General features: G+C 39.8%; 1 protein-coding gene across 2 annotated transcripts in view; it reads left to right on the forward strand.

The window, feature by feature from the left end:
* The window catches only part of LOC102078001 (uncharacterized), a 33,578-nt gene that overhangs the window by 4,333 nt on the left and 9,310 nt on the right, over positions 1–19,935 (forward strand). Inside the window, exons 2-10 of one of the 2 annotated variants that reach the window (XR_003215909.1) lie at positions 2,208–2,267; positions 2,679–2,699; positions 2,876–3,151; positions 4,088–4,175; positions 4,742–4,968; positions 7,739–8,026; positions 9,269–9,447; positions 12,102–12,126; positions 18,792–18,884. Coding sequence is in view for 1 of the 2 variants with exons in the window: in XM_005459084.4 (XP_005459141.1) it covers positions 2,222–2,267; positions 2,679–2,699; positions 2,876–3,151; positions 4,088–4,175; positions 4,742–4,968; positions 7,739–8,026; positions 9,269–9,447; positions 18,792–18,884 (1,218 nt within the window). In the remaining variant the exon portion in view is untranslated. The remainder of the gene's footprint in view (positions 1–2,207; positions 2,268–2,678; positions 2,700–2,875; positions 3,152–4,087; positions 4,176–4,741; positions 4,969–7,738; positions 8,027–9,268; positions 9,448–12,101; positions 12,127–18,791; positions 18,885–19,935) is intronic. The other variant, XM_005459084.4, reaches the window with a different exon arrangement.

Here is a 19,935-nt window from a genome sequence, read left to right on the forward strand (position 1 = left end):
AAGTGTCAGCCTGATTGCAGGTGTAGCGTTAGGACAGTGGATTTGTGTTGTAGATGAATGCAAGTCTTTGACGTAAATCTGCAGTTAATGGCACAATTTAATGCTTCGACAATATGTCAGTCTTTTACACCCACATGTCTTCATGTTCCCCGACAGGATTATTACTAGCTTCTATAACAGGGCTGTGCGTGTAAGATGGACACAGACAGGTGTAGACACAAAGTACATGAAGTAGTAACTCCTGTAATGCTTCTTTGACGTTCTCCTGAATACTGCATGTGTAGCTGGAGCTCTGTAGTGCAGCACCTACCTGTGGGGAAGGTAGGTGCTGTGAGGGAGGTTCACTCAGAATAAAGGTGGCTTAAATGAAGGTTGGACTTAAAATGAAAGGAGCTGAAGCAACTGGTTTCAGACAGTGAATAAAGTGAGGAGCTGCACCAATATAAGATGATCAAGGATTATTTTGACCTGTGAATAATGTAAGCGGCGATGCTCGTTTTTGGACTCCACTAGAATTAAAAAAATGAGTATAAGGTGCTGGAAATGAGCATTTAGGCCTACTTTAATGACATGTACTCTGAGTATTTGACTAGGGAGTTCTGCTGTCTGTTTTTTGTTATTGATTTACAATAATTGAGGCCTGCTCAACTGTGATTGGTCAGTAATACTTGTAGTCCTATTGCAATAGTCCATTTGTAGTCCATTTGGACTACAAACAGAAACAAGTGAGCTACTAATAACATAAATCTCATTTTCCATTAAGATTCAACATATTCTGGAGAATTTATTTATTTAGACTATTCAAAGATCAGAGTATACACTGAGTGGCCACATCATTAGTTACACCTTACTAGTATCAGGTTAGACTCATTTTTTACCTTCACAACTGCCTTAATTCTTTATAGCATTCATTCAACAAAGCTCTGGAAAGATTCCTCAGAGATTTTGATCCATATTGGCATGAAAGCATCACACATTTGCTCCTGATTTGTTGACAGCACATCCATGTGACCCTACCATTTCAATACATCCCAAAGGTGCTGTAATAGATTGAGATCTGGTGACTCTGGAGGCCATTTAAGTACAGAGAGCTGGTTGTCATGTCCAAGAAAGCAGTTTCTAGATGATGTCAGTTTTGTGAGATGGTGCATTATCCTGCTGGTAGCCATCAGAAGATGGGTACACTGTGGTTGTAAGAGATGGACATAGAAACAATACTCAGGGAGGCTGATGATAAGAAACTATAATCCCCACCACCACCCTAAACCACTGATACCAGACACGATGGAAACTGTGGTTTCATGTTGTTTATGCAAAATGCTGCAGCGAGCCGACTGTCAGAGTTCTTCTTCATTCTGATTCTCAGTTTGAGCTTCAGTAAGTCGTCTTTACATTCCTAAATGTTCATTAGATATTTGCATTAACCAATGTATGTTGTTAAAGTTTTTGTTTCTAGCTGTTTCATCATGTCTGTCTTAATCTTTCATTTAATTATCCCACCTTAATAACTATGCTACTACTGCTTAGTGTAAGCCTGTGCAGTAGCAGCTAAAGGTCAGTCCCCTCCTGCCAGCTGGCTCCTGTCCAGCTCATCATCCCAAAGTAGTGGCTGTGCACTCTTGCATTTAAATATCTCCTACTTTCTCTTCATTTACTCTTCATCTTTTTCCTCCTCTTGATTCCTCCCCTCTTCCTCCGTTGCAGTTTGTGATCCTGTGTCGTGAGTGGAAAGCCGATTATCTCCCAGCACCACGGGAGACACGAGCCGCTGTTCAGCTCACACAGCACAACATCACGTTTTTGTCTTGAAGACACTTTATCTATAAAACTTGACTTGAAAATATATTTGACTTTGCAACAGCACTATAGGTTTTCTTGCCAAAGAGTGTTGGCGGAAGTCTCCTCTTAGATATTTAACGAGCTAATTTGCGAAAAGCTCTTCAGTGCCGCACAGCGGTGTAGAGAATTTGGGGGAGGGCGGGGTTGGGTGCTTCTCCTCAGCTTGAGGACAAAAATTGAAGTTGGCATGCTTCTACCTTAGCGAGGTGTTTCTAAATTAAACACAGAAGCTAACAAATATATCTTGTCAAATAAAATTATGGGAAATGTTTCTTTTTTTGAAAACCTGGAGCCACGATCCTGCTATAAAAAGCCTTTTTTAATTTGTTGTGTATTGTCTGTGGGTTTCTCTTCTCTTTTGTGCACAGATCAACTGTTCAAGATGAAAGTAATCGGCGCCGCAGTGCTCAGCGTCCTGTTCTGCACGGGTAAGCAAGAACATAATCAGTCACTAGGGAGAGAGTTTAGATAGATGAACTGTTGAAACAGACTTTCTGCAAAACCACATTTGTTTTAACTGGGTGATTAGCATGGATGCTGTGAAAGCCTCACCAAAGAAGCTAAAACACATTGTGATCTAGTTAATTTCCACTTATTTCCTTTCATTTTGCCTGTAATGAAGAATCTGGCTCTTTGTTTTTGTATCCAGTCTATTGTTAGCTGTCATTATTGGCAGCATTTACATTTCAAATGCTTTAATGCTTTCTGTGGAAGCTGTGTGGTTTTTCACTTGGAACAAAGGAAATGATTTAAAGGTTTTTGTATAATCCAGCAGACTAAAAAAAGATGCGCTTCAAAATAAACTCATTTTAAACTAATCTTTTTTTGTTTTCCCACAGTCCTGCCAGCATCTGCAAAAGGTAAAAATGGTTGTTTGGATGTTAATGCACGCCTGAACACGCTCTTTGAGGATTATTATATTATATACATGACAAAGACAGAGTGTTTGTGCTTTCAGGTTAAAGCCAAGTATAAAAAGTAACAAAAAGAGTAATTCAGCATATCTAATAAAAAACATCTTGATTGCTTCTACCAGTAAAAACAGAACACAGGACGGCTTTCTTTGGCGAGGACATCCACATTGATGTCCCACGCGGGAATGGCAGCGAGGTCATCTTTAAATCTGCGACCAGTGAGTCCGACGACATGCCGCTGATCAAAGCGGGCAACGTGGTGAATCACAACATCTCCTACTCCAACACTTTGGGCTACCTGGTGCTGGAGGATGTGCAGGAGCAGAATGAGGGCACGTACATCATCAGGGACACCAACAATCCGAACACTGAAAGGCATTTCAAACTCATCGTCAAGGGTAAGCCTCCCTCTGTCTTCTTCATGTGCTTTAAGTTATATTGTTTAAAATGTGGTTTGGAAACAGAAAGAATCTGCACACGAGAGATTCTGGTGAAATACGAAGGAGACATTCTGTGCAGGCCAGCAGTATAACCGTGAAGAAATTATAAACGTCCTCTATCATCGGTCTTGATTTTTTTAATTTCACGTGTCTTACAGCAAAGATTGTTCAACTCAAACACACAAAGAAAACCAGGTTGTTGTTGCAGGAAGCCAGAAAAGATAAATTAGTCAGCATCTTAAAAGGAAACACAACAGGTCATGTTAGATGACTGATAAACACTTTGGGGGATCTCTTGTGTTTTTAAAAATGTGCTTTGTAAATAAAAGTGACTTTACTTGACACAAGTTTGATAAGATACACACTGTGCTTTATGTACGTGAGGATATATTGAGCAATAGGACCCATGTCGGGAATAGTGCAGAAGAGAGGTGAAGAAGAGCGTGCAGGCAGGGTGGAGTGGGTGAAGATGGGTGTCGGGGGTGATTATGACTGAAGGATAGCAGCAAGAGTGAAGATGATAGTGAGAGGTGGTGTGTTTGCCGTGTTTGGTTTGGAGATGGTGGTGCTGACAAGAAGACAGTAGCCTGAGGTGGAGGTGGCAGAGATCAGTGGAACAGCTCAGGTTGAGCAGGTGGAGACAAAGTCAGAGAGCCAAGACTGAGATGGTTTGGACACGTGCAGAGGTCGGATGGTAGATATACTGGACAAAGGATGGTGAAGATGGAGCTGCCAGGCAGGAGGAGAAGAGGAAGACCACAGGGAACATTCATGGATGTAATGAAGGACATGAGAGGGTTGGGGTCACTGAGATTTCTCCTGAGAGTTTAATATTTACACAACATGACAAATTTCTCACCTTTGACCGTTTTTGTTCTCTGTGTCGATGATCAGACTGCGCTTTGGAGCAAATTGTCAAATACGGAGAAACCTACTACATCCATCTTAGCAACATTAAAGGACCCATCACTCTGGAGTTCAGGTATGGTCATCAAAGTTAATCAGTACCAAAGCTGGAAGCATTTTCTTTACAGATTGTTTGAATGTTTTGAGCTAAACAAGGACAGTGTGATGGGAAGACCCCAGAAATGGTTGAAAACAAAAGCAAACATGCCATAAAATCCAGAAAAAGGGAACTCAAAGCAGAAATCCAGAGATAACAGATGGGTGTGTGACAAAGGCCAAAGGGCTGTATACACAGAGGACTGACCACACATTAGGAAACAGGTGGGAAAATCCAGGGAAACAGTAAGTAAAGCACATAAGACATACAAAGAAAAACAGTTACCAAAAATAAACCAGAAAGACACACATGACAGAGAGGGGACGACTAGAAACACACAAAGGAATAACAATAAAACACAGACAGAGGGTGTGCTGATCTTCAGCTCCTTCTGTGTTACATCTTTTGTGTGTTGAAATAAACCAGAAATGAATTCATAAACAGAAGAAGAAACCGATTGGTTAACATCTCTGGAAACATCTTTGATCGCAGTCACTGTGTTACTTTATCTGTTCTGTATCAGTCTGATCTTTCACCATTTTTAGGCCCAGTCCGTCTCAACTTAATCAGTCAGAGACGCAGTACACCACCGAGCCTCCACCTGTGGTGCTGTACGACCAGACGGGAGTGTTGGCAGAAGAATACATGAAACGCCTCAGCGTGTCGGAGAAGCGTGTGGTGCTGCACTCGGTCAGGATGACAGATGAAGGCAGCTTTACAGTAAAAGACAGCGAGGGCAAAGTCAAGATTCGGACCTGCCTGAATGTCAGAGGTAAGGCAAGATCAGAGCTTTACAGCATCCTCTCGGCTTTAATCGATCACTCAGCGTTAAAGTGCGTCATGCTGTGTGTGTGCAGATGTGCCTCCGACTTCCTGTCAGTCAGTGGCTCTTTTCTTTGTATTTTACTTAAATTCTACCACAATGGCAAACTCTTGTTTATTTTCCCTGAACTTATTTGCACTTCATGTATCATTTTTTCTGCTTGGCCCACCTGCAGTGACTCTGTGCCCCCCGACTGGGGTTTGCCCCACAGACTGAGAGCCACTGCTGTGAGTTGATGTGTGTAGTTCTTAACCCCACAAGCCCAAGGCTACACTTTTAAAATTTTGCCTGAGGAGAAAAAAAATCGAATTTAAAATAAAGTGTCAGGTAAAAATAAGTAACCTTGGTAAGTATGCGAGAAAAAAACTTTTGATGCACAGTAAGGCTAATTTTAAATATTGTTAGTTCAGAGTGTGATTTGAAATACAGTTTATAAAGTTTTTGCAATATTTTTCTACCTAATCAAAAGTGACAAAAAAGCCACGAGACAAACATTCTGCTGGTGTTACTGAACCTGTTTTTAATAAAGTCTTAGCTTCAGCTCTTCTAATTTAATGCTGTGGAAATAAAAAGCACTGAATCCTGTGTTTACTGCAGTCACAGTAGTAACAGATGGCCTCCTCAGCAGTCTCCAATTTTCTCTTAATAAATATGTCCTGGAACCAGAAAAAGGGTCTCTAGGGAGGAAGAGGTTAAGTAGCTGAGTAGCTCGATGTGTCCGGTCATTTATTAAAGCCTACATACCGTAGTTTTTAATAAGGGCTTTTTGTGCTTTTCATGTTTTCCTAAATTTTCCCTAAATGGTCATGTTGGCTGAGTGCCACTGTCTTAAAATCCTTAATCTCAGAAAAGGTCACAAGTCTTTATTTAATATATTAAAAAAAGGTTAAACCCACCTATAGGGATTCTGGGCGGTTTGAGCTCTCAGTGAAATATATCAAAAACACATTTACTTTGATGAAGGTTATGGAGCCAAAATATTACAACTGAAGACTGATAAATATCACTGAAATTAAAACACTGGTGAGTTTCTACAGCAACACAAGAGCGTCTGTGAGGCTGGTCTTTGAGCTAAATGCCAACATTTGCATGCTTTCATGCAGGTAATGTAGTTATGTACCATTTTAATTAACTAGTATTATAACAATATATGGCTAAGCCTCATGGGAGAATTTATTATGAGTAATATAGATGTTCTTTTTCATAACTGGGTGGTTTTGTGTTTCAATGTGATGAGTAATTCATCTCATTGGGAGGAATAATGTCCATCAAATTTCATTAATCAATCTTATTAACCTCTCATCAGTTCATCCCATGTTTCAGTCCAGCCTCAGTGCAGCGCTCTCATTGAATGAATGATTGATATGTTGCTTCATACTCAATGGTTTCTCCGTGCTTCCAACTAATAAGCCAGGCAAGGACCACCAAGTCAGAGTGGGGTCCTTCCTGCCCACTTCTGTTTGTCAAAGGTTTACAGAACTGAAACGCAGGACTCACAGACACAAAGGAATAAAGTGAAAGCAAACCTTTTGTTAGGAGGAATGCCAGAGTTCATAAATGAGGCTCAAAATGCAAAACAGATGTTCAACACACTCAATTGCAGGAAACTAAGAGGGAAAATTAACAGATGCTGATACAAAGGACGAAAGGAAACTGGGGCTACATGAACACAGACACTGAGGGCCAATCAGGGAGTTAGACACAGCTGAGGCTCAAAGCACAGGTGAAAGTAATCAGGATCACGACACAAGGGAAGTAAAACTAAATTTAAAACACAACTAACTAACAAATGAAAACAGGAAGGAACTAAATAGGGAAACTAAAGACACAACAACAGTAAACTCAAAATGAGAAAGCAACAAAAGAAGAACCCGAGGAAACTAATACTCTCGTACGAGCAGTAACTGTGACTAAGAAAACTTAAGAAACAAAAAGATAATGTAAGATATGAAGACTCAAACAGAAAACCAAACAGATATTAATCTCTGGCTCTCGTCCACTGCATGTCTTTTATTCTGTCTTCCTTCTCTCATCCCACGCTGCAGATGGCCCCGCCCCTCCCTGAGCCTGGCTCTGCTGGAGGTTTCTTCCTGTTAAAAGGGAGTTTTTCCTTCCCACTGTCGCCAAACTGCTTGCTCATAGGGGGTCATATGATTGTTGGGTTTTTCTCTGTACATATTACTGTAAGGTCTGCCTCACAGTAATATGTACAGCGCCTTGAGGTGACTGTTGTTGTGATTTGGTGCTGTATAAATAAAACTGAATTTAATTGAATTGAATATTGTTTAATAAGAAGTCCAAAAAACATACAATCATGGGTCTCACTGGCCTGAAGATAATCTGGGAAAATAAATCCCTGTTTTATTATTATTAAAAATTTCCATATGTTTAGATGTAATTTTCACCAGTACAGCACAATGGTCTGTTTTAAAGACAACTGTTTTGCTGACCCCTTGTCTTGGGGTAGGACAGCAGGGCACCTCCAGACCCCCACTAATGCAGGCTGGCTTATAATCATATGATTACATTTGTAGTGACACATTTAGGGCCATTTATATCCTGTGTTTATGCTATTATGGTGATCAGCATCAGATTTAAGTTTTATATTTGCTGCATTTAGAAAAACAAGTCTTCTAACAGGTTTAAAGTTTAAATTTCTCTGAACACACACACAGAACTTTATTACAGTTGCTATGTGTGTTTTTCTGGTCTGCCACAGATCACCTGTACTTCAAGCACCTCGCCTATGGAGACAACTTCAACATGCAGCTCCACCTGCCCTACTCCAGCGTCAACGTCGTCTTCAAGCCCAAATCAGACAATCAGGGCCGAGCCATCGTGGACGAGGGGGTTGTGGTGACGCCGATGGACCCGCTGCTGGAGGGCAGGGTGAACGTGGAGGGTTCACATCTCATCATGAAGAAGGTCCAGGTGTCTGACTCGGGTGTCTTCAATGTGACGGATCTGGCTGGGCATCCTGTGGCTGCTGTCTACATAGATGTAGCCCGTAAGTGAAAAAACACACTTAAATGAACAACGTGCTCTGTATTGCTGTTGGCTAACAAGCATAATAAACGAATTAGCATAATTTTTGTATTGTAAAAATGCAAATAAAGACACAGAGAGGGCTGCTAGCATAATGTGTGCAAGTCAGTGTAATCCGACATGAACTACATGCACAAAGGCTGGAAGCAAAGAGAGACAGAGCGCCAGGGTTAACATCAAACTTTTATCGTATTCAAATTCAAGCTGAGAAGTTCGAGCATCAGAATCAATGCAGAGAGAGGAAAGTGCGTCTGACTGATAAATGAAGGACAAATGATGCCCAAAATCATTTCCAGCTTTCTTGCACCTAATGGGACCATAAATTACAAAAGTGAACCTCGTGTTGTATCAAATAAGACTTCAAGCTAGCATTTCAGATCAAAAACTCATTAGGAAAGTGTTTGCTGAGTCATAGATGAAATGAGCAGTAGGATAACACACTCATAACTTCCTCAGCCAGAGGAGTCGCCCCCTGCTGGCAATTAGACAGAAAAGCTGTTTTTTTCTGCATTTCTGCATTAGCTTAGCGCTTCAGGTCCAGAGGCTACATACAGCTGTCTGACTGACTTTCCCTTTTTTAAAGAGCAGACACTGAAGCTGGTCTTTCTGTGTCACAGTGTAGTCATAAATATTAATAATTTAAGCAATAACATGCTGAAGGATGTACAACACTGCAGGCTGCTGACATTTATGTGCCTGCGTGCCCGAGATGTATTTCTATTTTTATATAAAGTGTAATACAAAGGGAATCTGAAGAGCAGAAACCAATGAATAATAAATAAATTAGTGACATTTTACTGTAATACATCCCGTTTAACATTTGCGAGCAATATTTATAAATATAATAAATGCAGGTGGATAAGAGTACCTTCTTAAATCCCCACATCTGATCGTTCAATTCCTCCTGAGGAGACAACGCATGATATTTATCATGGCTCTGCAATTGTGTTTTTCTGTATCATAGTTCACAATGTTAAATGCTTATTTATTTCTTATCAGTTTTATGCGGGCGATGTTGCCGGCACATGTGCACGGATGACTGATGTGCTAACAACAGAAAATGATGAGATTTAAAGGAGGCAGAGATGAAAGCTGATATCTGTTCTTTCAGGGTTTTGAAGCATCATTCCTGTTGTCACAGAAGGCTCATTATTTCTCTCCACTGTTGTTTTTTTTCTTACCCGTCCTCGTCTGTCTCGCTCAGCTTATAAGTTGCCTCCCCTGACTCTGGCCATCCTCTCGCTGCTGGGCCTGGTTGCCCTCATGCTGCTGGCGTGCCTGCTGTCCTGCCTCTATAAAGTACATAAGAGGAACGAGAAGAACAAGAAGCTGATGCTTATTGCTCAGCAGGCTGGCAAGAGTGACGGCGAGGCTTTCAGACAGGTAACCTCCATCGTTCTTTATTTCTCTTAGTGGTGTAAAAGAAAGTGAGCAGTAGGACTGTGATGTCTGTGATGGGAGTGAGAGACAGAGGACGGACCTGCTCCTGCTGTGGGAGTGAAGATGGTCAGCTGGTCAGCTTCCTCCTCTCCAGTGCTGCACCAGACAAACATGTTCACACTCAAATTAAACAGATCACCTCGGCTGAGGATGACTCAGGAAAGCACCAGAATAAAATGCCTCATTAACTATCATACATATCCAGATATTTCCCCATCATCCGTATCAGTAAAATATATCGAAAGAAGCTGCAGCTAATATTAAATTAAACTGCAATTAAATTACAAACTAAGGTAAATGTCCATGAAGAAAATGACTTGATTTTTCCTTTATTTATAGTAAAACTCTATGCTTCATAAATAACTACTGTAGGCCTTTGTGTTTTCTTATAACATGTTATATTTTTCATTTTTTAAATTGAACTACAAAGTAACATTCCCAAAACTGATATCCAGGGATGCTAACACGGACACCAGGACCCTGAAGTTTAAATAACATAGAAAACACATGCACACCTGTTTCATTAACATAAATACACATACACACAAACTAGTTTTGATAAATAAAGACATACATAAAGACATTGGACCACATGATTTTGGAGCAAGTAGCAAGTCAAGCCCGATACTGCAAAACTGGGCATTTTACAGTCCGTTTCTTATTATCATATAATTCTTATTCTTATTCTTATCTAATTAATTCTGGGTACAACACATAGTTGTAGCTTACATACTTACCGACTTCTGCCAGAGCCCTGTGCTCTGAACTGCACAGTTGCAGAAGTGAGACCAGCGAATCCAGATCTCCTTTTCTCCACTTCTTCGTCTTCAAATGATTTTTTAATTGCTTCATTAATAGCTTGAGGTGCAAAGAGTGACTTTTATATGTTAATGATGAATTTATTGCTAAAGACCAGAACCAAGATGAGGCTTGTGCATGTGCATAACATTTCATGATGACTGAGAGAGAGCGCAGTGCGTACAGATGGCTTTATAAATATGATGAAAATATGAGCTGTGCTGTGGGCATTCACACAGTTTTAGTTGTGCGTCTGCACAGAGTTTTATGCCTCTGGTACTTTTTTAGAGACTGCAGGATACTCATGATTAGTTTCATTTTAATTATTATTTTTTAAATGACAAATCCATAATAAATGTCTCTTAAATGGAGCAAAAATAGTTTAGAACCCACCAGGTAAAAAAACATGATTTTCAGTTGACTTTTTGTTCATGATTTAGTGCCGTTAATCAGTCTTTAGAGAGTCTGTGTTGTTTTTAAAAAGCAGTTATAACCCAAAGCCTTTTTGAGCTGTGGTTATTACTTTGTTTCTCATTCTTAAAATGTCAATTTTGAATAAAATGTATTTTAATTATGCTGAGCCTGCAGAGACAAAAACAAACAGGTGATTGTTTTCCAATCAGCTCGTTAAAATCCTCGCTTTCTTTGATTCACCTGCTCATTACCGGCTGATCAACTGACGGATTGGATGATTTAGAAGAGCTGACAGTTAACCCCGGCTGCTCACCCGGCGTCCCCAGGAGGCGGTTTGTTAACCAAGTGAATTTATGGATTCCCATTAAAACCCCATTACACACCAAACGGATGACTCGCCTATAGAAAGCACCTAAACATCACGCTCAGACATTGATCGCTGTGCCGAGGGGACGACGGTTCGATATGAGCAACCAAACTGTTTGAGGAAAATGTTCAGATCAATTTTATGAGCATTTAATACAAAAAGCAGTGAATGCTGAAATCAGTCCGCCTTATAAATGAAGAAATCAGAATTCAGTCTTTTGATGTAATTAAAAATAGTTGGCAGGGATAATCGTTCAGCTTCAAACTAATTTAGACAGAAAATAACAGTTTTTCACTGTTTTAACTAAAAGCTGACTGTGAAGTCATTAAAACTAGTAGAGCGTTAACACTTTGCTGCCCAGAATCCCCATTAAATGATCCTTTACAGCGATTGGACCAATTAAAAACCTGCTGCAGGCAGATGGCTCACTCATTGTAAACAAACCAGCTACAGCCACAGAGACTGATGGCCCCGCAGATCCTATTAGAAGATACCAAATGTTTACAATAACAATATGTCACATTACTTATTTAATGGAAAGGCTAAATTCCCAGTTGTGTCACGATGGATGGATAATTAATGTTTCGGATTTTGCATTTTAAGCTGGATTCTCATCAAAAATCCAAACGTTTTATGGCTTCTTCTTAGAGCTGCTTCACATTTCAGTAACTTTTTTTATTTGTAGATTAGGTATAACATCTCTTACCATATCATCCTCAAGCTACAAATGCATTTTAGCTTTAATAACCAATCACAATGTGACAAAAATAAAAATCAAAGAAATATAAATGCACACACTGATTTTATGCTCTCTCTGTCTTTAAAATATTTAGATGTTAGAATGAAAACTGTTATGGTGCGTTAATGTTGTTTATCTTGCTTCAGCTTCATGAGTGTTTAGTGAATTGAAGGTATGAGCGTGAATAGAGGCCTTCGTGCTCTCAGCTGGATGTCTCTGATATCTTAGCCCGGCTAACGCTGATGCATGTGCGTTGCGTTTTCTCCCTCTTACTTTAAGGAGCCTCACACGGAGCCTCTTCTTGGTGAGAGAATTGCGTTCTGGCCTCTTTTACTGCTGCTCTCCCTTCTTCGTTTTGGTGTCTGAACAGATGTGCTGCTTTTGTGGCAAATAAGTTCCTTGATCAACTGGCTTTTGTGTGATCCCACCATTGGTGACAGTTTCAAAAACGATGTGTTCAGTGTGTTTGAGATTGTATGAAACCATTAAAGATATTGAGCACCGGCACACTCGATAAATCCTGGACACGAGAGAAACTGCTATCAATCCTAATGAACAAGCAGAGGTTGATCGAAGACCTAATTTGACAAAAAGTCGATAAATTACCTTAAGTGGATCTGGCTCTACGACTTGGAACAAACTGTTTCTGTGATCCTTGCAGACTTTTCAGTAGTCATGTGACTGAGCTGCATCCTTTTTAATTCACTTTATAAGGTTATTATGTGGATGGGGTACATTAATGACTTACTATTTGCTTTCATTAATGGGGTAAAACAAGCAAATGTCCAAAACAATCTGTATTTACTTTTAAAAACTAAGATTTGAATTAAAGAAGGCAGTTTAGATGTTATATCTTTTTCAGGTTTTAAAGCTCAGTCAACTTTAGGAATTGTCTTGCAGGATTTCAGTCACAGTTTTGAGCCAGGTCGGGGTGCAAACACCAGAAATGCCCATTTTAACAAGTCATTTAATCCAATATTAACTCTCAAGTTTTTTAAAACAAGTAATAATCTCAGTTGATGAAGAGGAGGGCTGTTTCTGCTCGGCTCCATCTGAGTTTGGGAACAACAGAAACAGCTTTACTTGCTTTAACAAAAAAAAACTTTGATTTTTTTAAAGTTTCCCTCCACTCAAAATTTATATTTTCACTAGTGGTTCTGCCTCCAGTGTTCAAAGTTTGTCTGGAAATATAACTCTAAGGTGTTCAAGCAGAAATGGTGATGCTACACGAGAAGTTAGCTGTGGTTCAATAGATGACTTTGACTAGCATGATGTGGAAACTTGAGGTTTGATTTGCACATATATTGAAAATAACCCTTCAGTGGTGTTTAGGAAACACCTTGCAGAGCAAAAGTATTACAATTTTGAAGCGAAAGACATTTGCATATTCAGAAATTCAGGATTTCCCATTAAGACGGAGGGCGACTGTCATTTTAGGAATTTCCAGGAGGCTAATTAACCTTTTTTTAAGGGAAAAACTCGGACGCGAATCATTATTTTAAACAGAGTCTGCACACATGTCCGGAGGGGATCTTTAAACTTCAGTATAGTGATTGAATGACCTATTGAGATGGCTTTAACCTCCTCAGTATTGGCGTAACTTCAGCTGGGAATTTCTAACTTTGAGAAAGTCACGCTGATATCACGTGTGGCGCTTTGGTTCCAGCATCAGTGAAATATTCCCGCTCCTTCCCTCCGCTTCCTCTCTCCCCCACTGCTGATAAAACCTCAGAGCACTGCAGTTACTCATAAACAGTGTGGTTATGATAACTGCTCGTACTGACGCTTCACTGCTAGAATAAAACCCAGCCAGCTAAGCGTGCACACATTTCTTCTTCTTCGGTGGTGTTTTATAGTGTGGCGTGAATCACAAGGTAAATATGCAGTGTAATATTTGTGGGTGTACGTGCTGTTTGTGTGTTTTAGTTGCTAACAAAAAGGCAGTGTTGAAGAGTTGTGTGCATTATATGTGTTTTTGTTTGTTTGTTGTTGTGTAGAGAATTTTAACTGTGCAGTCAAACAGCCCAGAAAGTGTGTGTGTGTGTGTCAGTTGTTTCCTTTTAATGTGTGTGTGTTTATCTGCATTCAGTGTTACGTGTTCATTTTTCTCAAGTGATGCAAAGTAATAAATTAAAATGTGACATGATGTGAGACACCCTCCATTTATTTGCTGCTTTTACATTTACTCCTTAATGACACCAGTCATGAAAAATTAGTCTATCACTTGATGCCCGGTCGTTATTCTTCCTGTTGCTTACCGTACATTATTCACAAGTAAGTTTTTTATTTTCACATTAAACTGTTGTTATAATTTGGCTTTGACTTTTGTTTTTCATTATAAAATATTAAATAATCCATAACACTTCTTACTAATACATCTCGGTCTTATATGTACATTTTCTTAACTGCTCTGGTCTGTGAGCGGCTGGAGCTGATCCCAGCTGTCACTGGGTGAGAGGTGGTGGTGCTGTATATACTCTGGACAGGTCAGCAGTCCATCACAGGGGGAACACAGAGAGAGACATTCACACTCATAGAAACTATTAATTATATAAAACAACAATATCCTTTCAGAGGCTGCAGGTGGATGGGGTTGGAACAGCAGGAAGTGATGTAAGCAACAGCAACAACAACATGTTAGAGCAGAGATTTTGCAGCTTTAACAGATGTTAAATGAGGAGGGTTTGTTTGGTACATGACACAAGGAAAGTGAAGCAGGCACTGTTTTCAATGGGAAACAGTCACTGTCACGTGACCTGTAAACCATTTTAACCAAGCATGCATATCCATGGAAACGAAAGACTTTTTTAAAAAAAATGTAAGATTTATTTTTGGCTTTTGAGGCCTTTATTTTGACAGAGAAGAGCAGGAAAACAGGACAAACCCAGACTGCTGCAGTAATAACTTCATGTTTTTATGTAGTGAAAATGGAGGCTGCTCATAAGCTTAACATAGTAGTTCTAACACATAAATCAAACCAAACAGTGACAGAAAAGAAAAGTTCTTTCTGTCTCCTCAACTCTTTCTGGAGACCCTGCCTCGGTGCTGTCTCCTGCCTCTCTCCCAATGCAGTTTTTTTCCTTCTAATTCCCTGTGCATTGGAAAAATCTCAACAATCATATTTGCCCTGGTTAAAAGTTCGATAAAAATGGATTCCTGTATCAGGATGTGACAGGCTGTAAGTTAGAAAGTGTTTTCATTGAGACACAAAACTGCAATACAGTGAAAAACTAATTTTCCAGGTCACAGGTAAATTCAGTTAAGCGTGTGTTTCTGTGCTTATTGGGTAATCTATCAGGTTTGTAAAGTGATCTGATTTAAAGTCTGATTAAAAAACATTGTTTTATTGTGTAACATTCTGCTCATTTATTTATGTATAACACGTTTAAAAATGGTTAAATGCTGTATTCTGTATCCTGTCGGGGGAATTCCTCCTTAGAAAGAAAGAAAAAGGAAATCTTACAAGCGTGAATCAGGTCAAGACTTTTCCTTTATCACATATTTTACATGCACAGGAAATGTGATTGTAATAGGATTTCACAAAAAAACCCATAGCTGTGATTCTCGGTCTTATTACAGTCTTACTCCTCTTGATAAGTTCAGGCTATGCCTCGAGGCCAAGCTCCTAAAGGGATTAACACTCCCCCGGTGTTAACAGATAAATAGCAGTCTGCTGGCCTGAACCCTCCATTTTCCAAGAAACAAATTATGTGGAACATTAAATTATGATTTATTATCAGGACCTGCCAGCAGATCTGAACTTTATCTAACATCTAACAATCCTTTCCAAGACATTTTTTCACGTAAAACTGTTTCAAGTCTCAATTTAGGCTTAAAACAGTAAAGTTATGCATTTCAAGAACATAGGTTTTCTAAAAATATGCTACATATTACAAAACTCACTCTCTTTATGAAGCAATATGTAATTTCCACCTTTAGAATATTTTGGACACTTTTTTCACCCAAATTGGGGAAACTCGTTTCCCTCCAATTCATCAAATTAAAACCAAGAAATAGTTTCGACGCTGTTCACAGTTACAACTTAAAGCTCAAAAAGTCATTTGAGACTTTACAGATTTAAGGCGCTACAGATATCGCTTCTTAAAGTGTTAATTAAAAAAATGTGTCAGCTGCTGGGACAAAACACTTTGTGAGCCAGTCAGTAAAGCTCTGATGTCCCTCACCAAACACGGCTAAAAATACCGCGTCATGGATGCCTTTCAAAATAAAAAAGCCTTCTCAATTTAGCCTTTATTAAGTTTCCATCAAAGGGTGATTCTTCTCACTCTGTTTGTTTTAACTACATTTACACTACAGTCACTGTTACAGCTCACTACTGTTAAATAAATATCAGCTGCTGTTGCTTCAATCAAATCTAGTTTTGATCAGAACATTAAAAATTTGAGTTGCTTTTGAGTTTGGATTTCTTTGCTTTGTTTGTGTTGGAGGTTTTTTATTTTTGTGATTGTGTTGTTGTGTTTGTGGTTTATGGCTTGATGATTTTATCAGTATTTCCCTGCTTTTTCCTTCCCCTCAGTTTTGTCTGTGTCTTCAAGCCTTCTGGGTTTCCCTCTGCCTCGTTCATTCAAGTTTAGAATATTATTTTAAAGTTTCAGCGTTAGTTTTTTATTTTCTATTTATCTTCATCTGTATCTTATCTCTGATTGGTCCTCACTGTACTTATAGAGTCGTGCCCTCCCTTTAGTCTTTATCTCAGCCTCTCTCCCCTGATGTGCTCTCCTGGCTCTCTCTGGGTTTCTGATTTGTCCGAGTACAGTCCTGCATTTGGTTCCCTCCACCTCATATTTAGATTTTTAATAAATATTAAAATAAAACTAAAGTATTAAGTAATTTTTTTTTTTACAAATATTTACCCAATAAAACAAATTCTGACCTGTGATTATTTCCATTTTTCATGATTACTGATGATTGTGGGAGAAATGTTAAAGCAGCAGATCCTTCCAGCCTTTATTCACTGTATTTGTCTCTGTGTGGTTATTTTTTCTGAGTGTATGTTTGTGAGTCCTAACGTTTTGTTTGTGATCACCAGTGATATACTGTATATTTGTGTTAATCCCTTTAATGTGTGTTAAAGCTGTGGTGTTGTGTGTGAGCCTGATGTGTGTTTGTGTGTTGACAGCCGAGGTTGAGATGACAGCAGGTGGCCTCGCTGTTATGGATTTTCTTGTAGCTGTTAGATCGCAGACGAGCGTGAGAGGATGTCAGCAACCTTTCGGGACTTAACCCAAGAGGCCGACATGAAGCTCAGATCAATCACGCCTGACTCATCACCTCACCTGACCGCTTGTCTCATCCTTTGCATTTTATTACATCCATCTCACCGTCCTGCTCTCCTCTGTACATCTTCACTATCTGCTGATTATTTCTTCCACTTTAAGTCTCTTCTGTCACATTTACTGACGTTTATCTTACTCCTGCTTGCTGTCTGTCAAATACCATGTTTATCTCTCCGGCCCCTCCTCCTCCTGTTTGGTCTCTTTTTATTTGTACTACTTCTTTGCTTCCCTCTCCGGTAAAAAGACACCAGATATGGAACTTCTAACTAACATATCAGCTGCATTTACTTTAATTTGTCTACTTAAAACAACATTATTTATGTTTTTACCACCGTGCAGAATGTTTGCAGCCTTTTTATCTTTAGCATATTATAAAGGAATTTTTTCATTTTGTAAACTGGAGACAAAGGTGTGCTCCTTCAATCATTTACCTTTCACACACCACAGAACAAACAACAGTAAATTTCCGTGCATGATAAAAAAGTTCTGCGAGTCCGCCCATAACAGTAACTTTTAAAGCAATAAAATTTCCATCCTACTCTGAAGGTCATGCTCTCATGCATTTCTAAACTGTTTCACCACGTGCCATTGATCAGCTTCTGTGCCACCCTGACCTCAAATCATCACCAGCAACATCCCAAAGCAGCTCAGAAGCGATGAACCATGAATTCCTCGAGTCAGACTGAAACTGTGACTTCTGAGAGAGGACACTGTGCCACATCACATCACTGCTGGCATACAGCGCAATAAAAAGGTGGAAATGTTTAGTCATCCATGTTCAGCCCACCCATTGCACTTGGCAGCTTTGGCTTTGTGTAGCTTTGTAACCGTCTCCCAGATTTTATTAGAAGAGATACGGTGCACACTATAAAACCACAAGTGCAGGTGATCAGAACAGATGTTCCTGTGGGAGCTGAAAAATATGAGCAAAAGAGTTCCAGCTTTACCAGAAAGGGGACGTCAACCAAGTTTTTTTAATTAATAAAGGATTTTGAAGTTAATCTTTTGTATCTGCACAGCATCCTCAGCAGGATTCTCTCTTTCAGCACAAATCCAGTCATTTGCTTAATGCTGACTGTAATCCTCACCGTTCCCTGTCTGTGTCCTTATCCCTCCACTGTGCTGACTAATGGACAGTTTATTTAAAATGCACAGAGCTTCTGAGCTTTTTTACCGTCTCTCTCCCGTTTACGCCTTCACACTTTTCACGTAAACATCTCCACTCACCCCGATTTCCTCATTTTTCTTGCTTTACCTCTCTTTCAGCACATCCATCTGGCTCTTTCTTGTCCTTTTTAAAACTTTCAGAGTACACCTTGAGTCCATCTATCTTCAATCAGCCCCCATGCTGTCTTCCCTGCAGTTGAAGGGAATAGGCACTTGTGAAATATTGTAAACCCCCCAACCCCCCAGGCTCTGTTTCCTCTCAACCTCCATCCCTGCCATGAAGACAAAGAAGTCCTCTCTGTCATGTGACACAAGGATCCTCTTTAATATCTCTGTTTAGGAGCTTTCTGTGCAGTTAAATGTAGCCTGTGTATGTGTGTCATTGTCCTCTGTAGAAACATACAACATGTATGATGACAAACATGTAAAAACAGCTGTTGCTGGCGGTAGATTTTTACATGCCTCCTGTATGTTTGTATGTGTCTTTCTGTGTGTGTGTCTGCAGGTGGTTCGTGAGGCTTACAGCAGGTTCACCGAGGAATCGCTGACACAGTCGATGTGTGATAAACCCATGGAGAGCACAGAGGTCACCATCAAGGTCAGTGGTGGAAACAAAAAGCCATTTAAATGCAAAAAAGGTTAAAATGATAAATTACACATCTCAGAAATTAAAAGATCACAGCTTCAAATAGCCAACTTGGTTCTTTAGCTGCAAATTCATACATATTTTTAATAATCATGCATCAAAATAGCAACACATAAGCTGAAAGACAGATGAGCCTAGAAAGATGATTCACATCTTGGCTCTCCATGGGCAAGTTTGTTGCACAGCTACAGCTTTATTCACTCTCATGGCTCTTACATGCTCATAAAACTGTACAATTCCCACGACCAGCTGGAGAACTTTGCGGAGTGCTACCTTTTTAACTTTGGTATTCAAAACAGGAGCTATATTAGATTTTATAGACCAACACTATAAAATATGTATATATGAGATATTTAACATGATGGCCTCTGGATGTGAAACAAGCAGTCAGCCATCTGTGCACTGCACAAGTGTAAGGATTAGCTGCTGAGGACTTGCTCTGCATTCCTGGGTATAGCCTGCAGCTGTGCAGTGGTCATTGGTTGTGGCTGCCAGTGATGATTACATCGACCCTGCATATCTCAGGCTTTTTCAGTAACAGCCAAAATGCAGGAAAGTGTCTGGATGCGATCCTGATCCAGAAAAGCCCGAGCTGCTCTGACAGTGTGTCCAAACATTTTCCTGGGGTGCAGCTGCACGACTGGCAGAGGTACAGGTTGGAGCAGCTCATCTTTGTCCCGTCACATTTCCACCAAGTTCAGACGTGGTGCTCTCAGGGTCATGTAAGGCTGCAGCAACAACTCAATAAACTGGCCTGGATCAGCTTCAGTCATTTGCAGCATGATGACACTGATCACAGTGTTGTGCACACACTGAGTATTTGTATTTTTGAGACCACTGGAACAAGAATGTAGTAAACTGAACCTTTTCTGAGGAGTGAAGTGAGCTTATTTGTATTCGGTAAACAAATTACCGCCCTGCCATTGACTAAAATCAACGGGAACCAACAACTACTCACAGAAGAAGTTTGTGTTATCTAAGGGATTAAAATTATATGCTGAGA

Source organism: Oreochromis niloticus, linkage group LG22 (genome assembly GCF_001858045.2).
Source record: "Oreochromis niloticus isolate F11D_XX linkage group LG22, O_niloticus_UMD_NMBU, whole genome shotgun sequence".
NCBI lineage: Eukaryota > Metazoa > Chordata > Actinopteri > Cichliformes > Cichlidae > Oreochromis > Oreochromis niloticus.